Here is a 12219-nt window from a genome sequence, read left to right on the forward strand (position 1 = left end):
TTTAGGTTTTTGAGGAACCTCCATACTGTTCTCCATAATGGTGGTACCAATTTACATTTCCACCAACAGTTTAAGAGGGTTCCCCTTTCTTCACACTCTCTCCGGCACTTATTTGTTCTGTAGATTTTTTGATGATGCCCATTCTGACCACTGTGAGGTGATACCTCATGGTAGTTTTGATTTGCGTTTCTCTAATAATTAGTGATGTTGAGCATCTTGTCACATGTGTTTTTGGCCATGTAGATGTCTTCTTTGGAGAAATATCTATTCACATCTTCCACCCATTTTTTCATCGGGTCATTTGCTTTTGATATTGAGCTGCATGAGCTGTTTGCATATTTTGGAGATTAATCTCTTGTCAGTTGCTTCACTTGCAAATATTTTCTCCCATTCTGAGGGTCTTTTCATCTTGTTTATGGTTTACTGTGCAAAAGCTTTTAAGTTTAATTAGGTCCCATTTGTTCGACTAATGAACTTTGTATCCACTCACTGTAGAATCAGGTAGCCTGTGTGTCCTGGCCCAGGGACATAAAAGTGCAGGCAAAGGCCTCACAAAAGTCACAGTAACAGTGCAACCCCGCCTCCCAGCCCCGGGGAAGGAGAAGACACCTGGCCCACCTTGCATCCGTTGAGTGTCTCCTGGCCCATGCTGCTGCTGCTGCTGCTAAGTTGCTTCAGTTGTGTCCGACTCTGTGCGACCATAGACGGCAGCCCACCAGGCTCCCCCGTCCCTGGGGTTCTCCAGGTAAGAACACTGGAGTGGGTTGCCATTTCCTTCTCCAATGCATGAAAGTGAAAAGCTTCATGAAGTCGCTCAGTCGTGTCCGGCTCTATCGACCCCATGGACTGCAGCCTACCAGGCTCCTCCGTCCATGGGATTTTCCAGGCAGAAGTACTGGAGTGGAGTGCCATTGCCTTCTCTGCTCCTGGCCCATAGAGGGCCTCATTTTCCTCAGCTTCTCATCACATCAAGTAGTAGTTCTCTGTTTAGAACTGGCTGGGTCTTGGTGTCAGCTCCACCAGCTGTGGTCATGGGACCCACCTTCTCCTGCCTCGGGAAAATCAACATCCCGCTCATCTCCAGCATTTCAGATCATCTCTGGTTCCCAAGACTCTCCAAACTCACGAGAGTGGCTCACGGGAAAGGTATGCTCTAGCTTGATGGCTTTCAAGGCTTTTTGTACAAAGACCTCCCTGTACCTGATCTTGTTTGATCCTCAGAACAAACACCTGGATATGGATAAATATTAACCTCCTTTATAACATAGGTGAACTGAGGCTCAGTTGGAGAACCTACGTGATTTGCCTAAGGTCAATCAGCTAGAAAGTGTAAAAGTCAGACCCAGGGCTCTCTGCATGAGACACAGTGCCAAACATCTCGCCTGTGGGTGACAGTGAGGGGCCCAGGAGAGAAAGTCTCCACACCCCTGCCACTCCAATGTCTCCAGGGGACCCCTTCATGGATCCCAGGGATCTCAAGTATCATCTCTCCCTGAATAGCCAAGAAGTGAAAAGGGAAGGAGAGACTCCAAGTCAGCATTCCTGGGTACAACCCTCGGGAGGCCTCAGCCCAAACCGAACGGCAGGATTGGTGAGGTAATGTGGGGGTGGAGATGCCTCAGCCCCCCACACCATGTCCGCTGCCCTCTGCATTCCAGTGGACCAGTGAATTCAAACTCCACTTGGCCTAATGGGATAGCCTCCAGGTCATTGATCCTGCTGTGCTCCCTTCTCAGAAAACCTTCTCCACCCTCTGTGCTCCCCTGGGTCTCCGTGGACTCCTCGGATGCTAAGTATTATGACAACCTTATTGGTTACCCCCACCACCGTTGTTGCCCTCCCGTTAGCAAATCATGAGCTCCTCCAGGGGTGGAACATACTGCTGACACAGAGTAGGTTTCGAGCTAAATTGGATGCACATGAGCAGAAATTCCTTCCCCCTTCAAGGAATCTCATTATTCTCCGCTCTCCCCCTCTGACGCTGGTTCCCCTTTACAAGCCCCAAATCCCACCTCCTTCACTACCCAGTTCAAGGACCTCCCCTCCTCCAGAAGGCCTTCCCAGCTACTCCCGCCCTCAGTGAGCTCTTTGTCTCCTGAACTGTGGAGCTCTCAAAGGGATGTTTTGAGGATTCAGTCAGATAACGTAAATAAAATGTTAGAACATGATTTGGCACATTCCAAAGGCTGGATAAATTTGGACGCCTTGTGACTAAGAGATGCCTCTTTCTGCTTCTTCGTCTTGGCACAGTCTGAGAGCCACCAGGGGGCGCCCTCTGCACAAAAATTCCTGTCACCGAGGACGGGCTGGAGTGTCCTTCCCACTACCCGCCCCCCCACCGACCCCCGAGAACTGAGAGTGAGAGGTGGGGTTTCATTACCAAAAAGGTGGGTATATGAACTTCAGGTTATATGAAAGAGGAGTAGAAAGGATGAGGTGAATAATGGAAAGAACACCCTTTTGCCTGCTCCTTCGTTTCCTGATGGAGACTGAGGAAATGGGGTGTGCGTGCATCCGCGGTGCCTCCCAATAGCACATACTTGGTGCTTTCCAGGCAATGTGTTTTCTGACCTCTGTCTTCAATGCAGCCTTCTTCCAGTATTTCAGGAGGGTGAGTCTTTGCTATTTAGGAAAAACATGGCCACATCTATCCTTTCAGCCGTCCCATGAGAGTTCCATCAGCGCTCCCATTTTATGGATCAAGAAACTGAGTCCGAGAAGAATTCAATGACACTTTTCTTGGATGCCCTGAGTAACAGACTCGCACCCCCTCGCAGGCCTAAATCCCTGGCATCCCTTCCACAGGCTCAGTTCTGTGTATTATCTCCTCTTATCTGGGTTGATGACCTTGCCTCACGCCCTCCTTCGCCTGAAAGCCACCGCCATCGGATCGGATTTTCCCGGCCTGGATTTTCCCTTGGTTCCGCTCTACATTACCCCGGGGCGGCAGGGACAGAGGCTGCCGCCGTCGCTCTGAACCCTAAGGGGTTAAGAGCTGTGTCCCGCCCCTTTTCCCGCCAGGCTGGCGGGAGTATGAATAGGCTCGCTCCCACTCCCGACTCCCAGTCGCTCCGGTTGCTCCTCGCCCCGCCCCGTCATTGTCCCCATCCGCGTCTTTTCCCTTCCGTCCCCAAAGCTTTGAGAGCTGCTGGCTTCTCCTGGTGCTCTCCTGAGTCTCTCCACCTTCGGTGGGTCAGACGAGCAGGATGGAGGGCTGCCTGGGGGAGGAATCTTTTCAGATGTGGGAGCTCAACCGGCGCCTGGAGGCCTACCTGGCCCGGGTCAAGGCGCTAGAAGAGCAGAATGAGCTGCTCAGCGCGGAGCTCGGGGGTCTCCGGGCACAGGCCGGGGACACCTCCTGGAGGGCTCGTGCCGACGACGAGCTGGCGGCCCTACGGGCCCTCGTCGACCAGCGCTGGCGGGAGAAGCACGCGGCCGAGGTGGCGCGCGACAACCTGGCAGAAGAGGTGGAGGGCGTGGCGAGTCGGTGCCAGCAGCTGCGGCTGGCCCGGGAGCGGACCGCGGAGGAGGTGGCCCGCAGCCGGCGTGCGGTCGAGGCCGAGAAATGCGCCCAGGCCTGGCTGAGCACCCAGGCTGCGGAGCTGGAGCGCGAGCTGGAGGCTCTGCGCGTGGCGCAAGAGGAGGAGCGCGCCGGCCTGAACGCGCAGGCTGCCTGCGCCCCCCGCGGCTCCGCTCCGCCCCGGGGTCCCCCCGCGCCAGCCCCGGAGGTGGAGGAGCTGGCTCAGCGGCTGGGCGAGGCGTGGCGTGGGGCAGTGCGCGGCTACCAGGAACGCGTGGCGCACATGGAGACGTCGCTGGGCCAGGCCCGCGAGCGGCTAGGCCACGCGATGCAGGGCGCCCGCGAGGGTCGCCTGGAGCTGCAGCAACTCCAGGCAGAGCGCAGCGGCCTTCAGGAGCGCAGGGCCGCGCTGGAGCAGAGGCTGGAGGGCCGCTGGCAGGAGCGGCTGCGGACCACTGAGCAGTTCCAGGTGAGGAAGCCGGGGGCGGGGACGGGGCAAGACAAGGCTTCAGGAAGTCCTTTTGGGGTTCAGAGACCTGGGAAGGGGAGTGGGCAGTGGGCGTGGCTGTAGATTTAGGGGCCACTTTTTAGAAAACCATTACTGGTGCCGCCAGCCTGGACTCTCACAACTCTGGCTAGTGCAGGGTTGGAGGTTCAGGTTCCTCTCAAAGCACACCTCGAAGGGCCGAAAGGCCCAAGACGTTGTAGCAGTCTCCTCCCTGTCTGGATGGCACCTCCCACCCTGATGGCCCCTGGGCCCCTCCCTAGGCTCTGCTATCACTCAGAAGATGCTCAGGATTTGGCCTCTCAGTCTCCAAGTTCTCAACAGCCCTCCTCCCCCTGGCAGGAGAGGGTGAGGGGCCCTGGATGAGGGGCCACCAGCCCCTTCTCCCTTGTCAGGGCTCTTCAGCTCCTGAGTACATTCCAGAGGCCTGGGACAGCTGCTCCCCCTCACACTGCGCAGATGTGACCAGCAGCTGAGAAAACAGCCTCCTGCCTGGCCCAGACAGAGGTCTCACTATCCCCCACTCCCCCTTCAGAGGAGAAAGATTCCAGAACATGAGAACGTGTGGGAAGTGGAGGGGGCGGGGCCGAGGGTGGGGAGCGGGAGACAGTGGCTGGGACCCCGGCGGTTTGGCTTCCAGTCCTGCAGGCTCCAGGCCTGTTGATTAATCGTTTTTCCTTCTGCTTCCACTTTTCCCCCTTCTCCTACTCTCTGTAACCCATCTCCTCTCCTCCCTCACCTCCCCCTTCCTGTGGGAGTTGAATTCTGAGCCGCATGTGCTACCATTTAATCAGCATCCTCAGAGGAGGAGCCAGGCCGTGGGATAGGACTGAGAGGGGCCCTTTGCAGAGGCTCCAGAAGGGGGTTTTCTGGGCAGGGAGTGGGGTAGGGGAGGCAGGAATCTGCTCTGCGGAGAAGTTAATCAGGAAGCGAAGCTGCTGCTGCAGCAGCCAAGGGGGATGGAGGTGAGTGAGGGGGAAGGAGCCCTCCCCTTCACTGACTACCTCTGGGTTGCTCTGCAGCTGGCCGTGGAGGCCCTGGAGCAGGAGAAACAAGGCCTCCAGAGCCAAATCGCCCAGGTCCTGGAAGGTCGGCAGCAGCTGGCACACCTCAAGATGTCCCTCAGCCTGGAGGTGGCCACATACAGGTAGAGCCTGACCCTGACCCATGGGGATACACAGATGCACAAGTCTATGTGGGGGCAGACTCCTCGCCTGAAGGGGCCCAGAGCCATGGGTGGGGTGGGGGCTCTGCCACCACTTGGTCCTGTGACCCTAGGCTGATCCCTTCCACCTAAGCCCACCTGCTCTCCTGTGGGTTCAAGACCGGAGAAGTATCCTGTGCCCAGGAGACCCTCCAAGGAGCGGTGATATAGCTGAGTGGGACAGCCTCGAAGGAGAAGGCTGGACACCTAGAGGTCATCTGCATCCAGAACATTACCCCCAAGGGGCTGAAAAGCCCAGTCCCTGTGTGTGCACACTCACACCAAGAGGGTGATGTCCTTGAGCAGCCTCAGGAAGGAGGAACCGCAGGTGTGGGCTGGTGGCACCGACTTGCCACCTGACCTGGGCCTCAGTCTCCCGGTCTGGAGGATGGGAGATGGGCTAGGTGACAACCAAAGTCCTTTCCATCCTGAATGTCCGGGGGCCTGACTCCTATCAAGCCTTGGTGCCCTTGGCCTTGGCCTTGCCCAGCCCATCTACTGACCATACCCTGTTGGCTCAGGAAAGGTTGAGACCAAGGAAGTGCTGCTTCTCTGGCTCTGTGGCCTTGGGCAAACCCACAGTCTCGCCTGGGAAACTGATCTGGTTAGCCAAGGCCCCACTGATGGAGCCTGAGGAAGGAAGGGGCTTTGCCATGGTGAAGGATTGCGTACTGCAAGCCCGCAGGGTGGGGCCAGGGCTGGAGAGCCTATGAAGACAATGCCCCGAGAATCCACTGACGAACAAAAGCAGGGGCCCTGGAAAAAGCTCAGGAGGGGAGGGGAGGCAGGGTCCAGAGGAGGAAAGTCAGTGAGGCTCCAAGGATGAGAAGGAAGGGGCTCCACCTCCACAGAGATCAGAGAGCAGCTCGGTGCTGCAGCAGGAAGAACCGAGAAAATGCTAACCAGACTCAGAGATGATGAAGAAGAGCACAGAGCCGATAGATGTTCGGCATAACTTGTTGATTTGATCGGTCCTCCTTCCCCGCAACTGGTCCCCGCCTTCTTAGTCCCCATGGGACACTAAGGCAGGGGCGTGGACACAAAGACCTTCATTGCCCTGAAAGGCTTGGGATCCAGACTACTTAGAGATCCCCAGATAAGAGCCTTGACCCCTTGTCAAACCACTGAGGGGAAAGGTCTGGGCAGGCTTAACCTGGGTTTTGAGGCATGAAAAGGATTTGGAGAGAGGGAGCTGAATTCTTTTGTTTTTGTCTGTAACCAGCTCTGGGGGCCCTGGGGGAGGAGTAGGAGGAGGAGGGGGGAGCCTATCCCATGGGAACGGCCTGAGAATTCCCACTTCCCCAGGGAAGCCCCCTCCTCAGACCCTCCAGATGGCGGTGTGGACAAAGGCAGCAATTAGCATGAGAATCGGCCCCCCACCCGGAGGATGAGGTCATAGGCCTGGGATGGGGAGGGGACTAGTCTAAGCGCTGTGTGGGGGTGTGTGTACTCTGTGTCGACTGTGTGGGAACCGCTTGTGTGTCTGTGAGTCCAGCTGTGTGTTCAAATAAGTGTGTGACTCTGTGTGAGCAAGTGTGTGCTATCTGTGGGTGTGACCATGTGATTTCATGGGCAGAGCCAAGCACAACCCCATTGTGGCTTTTGTGTGATAGTGGTGAAAGTGAGGAGGAGGCCTGCCAGGCGGGGGGCCTGTGACTTTCCCCTGGCTGGCTGGCCTGCTGGCCTGTGGGCAGAGGGCTGACCCGGCTTTTCTTCCTTCGTCCCCAGGACCCTCCTAGAGGCTGAGAACTCACGGCTGCAGACACCTGCAAGCGGTTCCAAGGCTTCCCTCAGCTTTCTGGGTAAGAGGAGGGGCCAGGTTTCCCCCAGAACTTTACCTTTGCTTCCTCTTCATACCCCAGAGCGATTTATTTTTTGAGATGAGAAGCAGGAAAGCCTAATTCTTGACCCCATGGCCCCTAACATCAATGAGCATGCTCTTAGCCCAGCCCAAAAAAGGCAGGAGCAGGGTCAGGGTACTCCTCCCCATCCCAGCTGATCTGTCCTGACACCATTTTCCCCTCTTTGCCTTTCCAGACCCTAAGCTGGAGCTACATTTCCCTGGGACCCCAGAGGGCCGGCGTCCGGGACCTCTGCTTTCTGTCCTGAGCCCTACTCCCCTCTCCTCACCTTTGCCTGGTACCCTTGAAACACCTGTGCCAACCTTTCTGAAGAGCCAGGAATTCCTTCAGGCTCGCACCCCGACCTCAGCCAGCACCCCCATCCCACCCACCCCTCAGGCTCCCTGCCCTGCTGTAGATGCCGAGATCAGAGCCCAGGATGCCCCTGTGTCTCTGCCCCAAGCACGAGTTGGGAGGCAACAGGTGCCAGAAGTCATGTGGGCTGAAGCCAAGGTGGCCATCCCCGCCAGCGTCCTGCCAGGACCAGAGGAGCCTGGGGGCCAGCAACAAGAGCCCAGTCCAAGCCAGTCCCCTGAAGATCATGCCTCCCTGGCTCCAGCCCTCAGCCCTGACCACTCCAGTCTAGAGACCAAAGATGGAGAACCCAGTGCATCTAGAGAGTCCAGCAGATCCCAGGAGGAAGATGAAGGCCAACTGTGGGGGCTGACAGAGAAAGAAACAGTGGTAGAGGCCAAAGCAGTGAGCAGCTTGCAGCAGGAAACGTGTCAAGAAGAGGCGGGTCTGGACGTGAAAGAAATCCAAGATGCCCAGGGCCCTTTGGAAAAAGAAGCTCTGAACTCTCTGGAAGAAGAGATTCAAAAGCCATCGATTCCACTGGAAAAACAGAGCCATGAGACTATAAGATCTCTAGAGAAGGAGAATCTGGAATCTCTGAGGTCTTTGGAAGAAGAGAACTTAGAAACACTAAAAATACTAGAAAAGGAGAATCAAGAATTATTGAAGTCTTTAGAAGGAAAGGAAACGGAGGTAATGAGATCTCTAGAAAAAGAAACTCTAGAACTACTTAAGCCTATAGGAAAAGAGGATCCACAGACATTGCCATCTCTAGGAAAGGAGAATCAAGAAATAATGAGGTCTCTTGAAGTTAATGTAGAGACATTCTTATATCCAGGAAAGGAAAATCAAGAATTAGTGAGGTCTTTAGAAGAGGAGAACGCTGAGTCATTGAGAACTCTAGAAAAGGAGAGTCAAGAGCCACTGAGATGTCAAGAAGTAGAGAACCAGGGAACACTGAGACTCCTAGCCAAAGACAATCAGGAGCCACTGAGGTCTCTAGAAGAAGAAGACCAGGAGACGTCAAGACCGCTAGGGAAAGAGAATCATGAATCCCTGCGGGCTCCAGAAGATGAGAATCATGAGGCTTTGAGACCTCTAGAAAGAGACAAACCAGAGTCCCTGAGTTCTTTAGAAGAAGACCAGGAGGCAGTGAGACCTCCAGAAAGAGAAGACCAGGAGCTGCTGAGGTCTCTAGAAAAAGAAGACCAGGAGCCACTGAGGTCTCTAGAAGAAGACCAGGAGGCAGTGAGACCTCTAGAAGAAGAAAACCAGGAGCTGCTGAGGTCTCTAGAAAAAGAAAAAGAGGAGTCACTGAGGTCTCTAGAAGACCAGGAGGCAATGAGACCTCTAGAAGAAGAAAACCAGGAGCCGCTGAGGTCTCTAGAAGACCAGGAGGCAATGAGACCTCTAGAAGAAGAAAACCAGGAGCCGCTGAGGTCTCTAGAAAAAGAAAAACAGGAGGCGACGAGACCTCCAGAAGAAGAAAAACAGGAGCCACTGATGTCTCTAGAAGAAGACCAGGAGGAAATGAGAGCTTTAGAAGAAGACCAGGAGACAGTGAGACCTCTAGAAAAAGAAAAACAGGAGTCACTAAGGTCTCTAGAAGACCACGAGGCAATGAGACCTCTAGAAGAAGAAAACCAGGAGCCGCTGAGGTCTCTAGAAAAAGAAAAACAGGAGGTGATGAGACCTCCAGAAGAAGAAAAACAGGAATTACTGAGATCTCTAGAAGACCAGGAGGCAATGAGATCTCTAGAAGAAGAAGGCCAGATGACATTGAGCCCTCTAGAAAAAGTGAAACCAGAGACACTAAAGTCTCTTGGAAAAGATCAGGAGATAGTTAGACCTCTTGAAAAAGAGAATCAAGAGTTATTGAGGTCCCTAAATGAAAAGAGTACAGAGGCAGTGAGGTCTTTAGAAACAGAGACTCCAGAACCACTAAAGCCTACAGAAGAGGAAAACCTGGAAATACTGAAACCTCTAGAAAAGGAAAGTCAAGAGCCACTGGGGTCTGTGGAAGGGAACCATGAGACACTGAGACCCCCAGAGAAGGAGAATCAAGAGTCACTGGGCTCTCTGGCAGAGTGGAACGTGGAGAATTTGCAGTCTCTAGAGGAGGCCGACAAGGGAAGTCTAAGGCACTTGGAAGAGGAAGAGGACGTGGAGCAGGAAGAGAGTCAGGCGTCACTGAGGCCCCTGGAGGAGCAGGGGCAGGAGCTGCCACTCTCTGCACAGCAGCAGAAGTGGGGAGATGCAATGCAGGGGGACCAAGAACTGGATCAGGAGCGGCCTCCGGGGAGGGCTGGAGTGGACAGTGGGGATGGGGCAGAGCTGGAACTGAAAGAACTGGATAGCTCCCCTGCGGAGGGGGAGGTGGTGGAGCAGGGTCAGCTGCAGCTGACAGCCACAGGTGAGGCCTGGGGCCCAGGTGAGGGGCAGCCAGGCAGCCCTGAGCCCAAAGAGCAGAGGCTCCCAGCTGAGGGTGCCGGAGGGGCAGGAGGCGCTGCGGGCCTCCAGGACCCTGAGGAGCAGCCAGAGCAGGTGGGGGCCCTGGGCCTCCCGGCTGCCCAGGGAACATCAGAGGTGATGGAGCCCGAGTTGGAAGATGAGGATGTGGCCCCAGGGGGTGGCCGAGCCTCCCCAGAGGTCACCTTGGAGTTAGAGAGGGCCATGGGCAGGTCTGAGGGAGTGGAACGGGGACCCGAGCAGGAGGCAGTAAAGCTGGAGGACCCAGGTGGCCTGGCCAGAGAGGAGGTGATGGAGCCACCCCTGGGGGAGGGAGGTATGGCAGCAAAGAAGGTACAGGGCTTGGAAGGGCCCAGAAAGGAGCTGGAGGAGGCAGGCACTCTGGAGCCTGAGTCCGGGAAGAGCAGAGACCCGTTGGAGACTCCTAGGGACTGGGAGGAGTCAGAATCTGGGGCCCTTGGGAAAACAGAGGAGCCAGTCTCAGCTGAGACCTTGTGGTCTCACGAGGGAAGTGATACCCTCCAGCCCAGGCCCCTGGGGTCAGAGGGAGCTGAGGAGGATGCCAAACCACTGCTGGGGCCCCCCAGTCTGAGGCCCACTGAGTCCTGCTTGCCCAGCCTAATCCCTGAAGATGCCCCTGGGCCCCAGCCCCTGGCTGAGGGGAACCAAGAAGCCAGCTGGGGGCTGGAGGGCAGGGCTGAGGTCGTAGGAAAGGCAGGAGGTGAGCAGGAGGATCTGGGCTCTGGGGGGATCCCTGAGGGCCTCCAGGAGGAAGGGGAGGAGAGCAGAGAAGAGAGCGAGGCGGATGAGCTAGGGGAGACCCTTCCTGACTCCACTCCCCTAGGCCTCTACCTCAGGTCCCCCGCTTCCCCCAAGTGGGACCTGCCTGGAGAGCAGAGGCCCTCCCCTCAAGGGGAGCCCAGAAAAGAAGGCTGGGATCCTGTGGTCCCAGCCTCCAAGAGCCTTGGGGCCCAGCCCTCAGAGGAGGAAGAAGAGGAGGGAGCTGAGGAGGAGGAACGTGGCCATGATTCTGAGCTGTCGGAAGAGTTTGAGGACCTGGGGACTGAGGCTTCTCTCCTTCCCGGGGTCCCGGGGGAGGGGGAAGAACCTCTGAGCCAAGTGCCCCAGCTGCTCCTGGAGCCTGCAGCCTGGGATCGTGATGGTGAATCTGACGGATTTGCAGATGAGGAAGAGAGCGGGGAGGAGGGCGAGGAAGAAGATGAAGAAGAGGGGAGGGAGCCAGGGCCAGGGCATTGGGGGCCAGCGCCCTCTGTGGGCAGCCTCCCCGCCCTGAGCGGCCCTCAGGGAGGGCACCTCCTGGAGTCTGAGACCGTGGGTGTCAGTGTCCCCTGGGACGATGGCCCAAGGGGCGCGGCAGCCGACGCCCCCGTGACTGCCCTGGAGACCGAGTCCCAGAACAGCACTGAGGCCTCAGGCTCAGAGGAAGAGTCTGATGCTGCTCCCCTGGAGACGGAGGACCAGGTCCCTGGCCCTCTGGGGACCCTCAGCGGGGTGGAGGACACCCTTGATGGTGGCCCAGGCCCCAGCCTGAAGGAAGAGCTGGAGCGCATGAATGGGGGCGTGGTGAACGGGCTGGAGCAGTCCGAGGGGGGAGGCCAGGGGAAACCGGGGGCTGCTGGGGGGGACCGAGGGAGCCCCTCAGAGGAGGAGGGGGCTTCCCTGAAGGCCCCATGGGCAGGGGCTCCTCTTCACCTGGGCCAAGGCCAGTTCCTGAAGTTCAGTCAGAGAGAAGGTGATGGAGACTCCTGGTCCTCAGGGGAGGACTAGAGAGAGCTCTCCTACACGGAGGCATTGGGCGGAGGGGCGTCCCCAACCCCCTCCCTGCTCGGGGCAGCACCCTTAACCTGCACTCTCTTGACCTGTGGTTTCTATCCCAGAGGCCCGGTTGGCCAGGGGGAAACGGGTGTGGCAAAGGGGCCCGGTCCAAGCGTGGAGACTCCGGGAATAGCTGCCAGCCCCCTGGCCTCTGCATAGCAGGGACAGCCTGCCTGCACCGTCCCGTGGGGCTGAAGCCAACTGAACCTGTAGGACTAGCCCCTCCTTTCCATCGCAGCTCCTTTCCTCCCATCCCATTAGCTGGAAAAGGCCAGGGCTCAGCGGCCCTTCCAAAGGGAGGGGCTCTGGTGTTCCATGTGCCAGGGCTTATCAGCTCTGCCCTTCCTCCCTGCACCCTCATGAGATGGTTGGCTGGTGGCTAATGAGGGTGAGGGGGTGCTCCTGTGTCCTGACCCCTCCATAGACCTGCCATGTTGTGGCCCCGTCTGGCTCATCCCCGCCTGAATAAAGTAATGCCTCCGCCTACAAA

At 57.0% G+C, this 12219-nt stretch overlaps 1 protein-coding gene across 1 annotated transcript; it reads left to right on the plus strand.

Moving 5' to 3' along the window:
* Positions 1 to 3206: 3206 nt before the first annotated feature.
* NES (nestin) lies at positions 3207 to 12219 on the plus strand. The gene is made up of 4 exons (NM_001206591.1): positions 3207 to 3989; positions 5048 to 5172; positions 6958 to 7031; positions 7267 to 12219. The coding sequence occupies exons 1-4, from the start codon at positions 3207 to 3209 to the stop codon at positions 11679 to 11681; spliced, it is 5397 nt and encodes a 1798-aa protein (NP_001193520.1). The 3' UTR covers positions 11682 to 12219.

This window comes from Bos taurus, chromosome 3 (genome assembly GCF_002263795.3).
Source record: "Bos taurus isolate L1 Dominette 01449 registration number 42190680 breed Hereford chromosome 3, ARS-UCD2.0, whole genome shotgun sequence".
NCBI lineage: Eukaryota > Metazoa > Chordata > Mammalia > Artiodactyla > Bovidae > Bos > Bos taurus.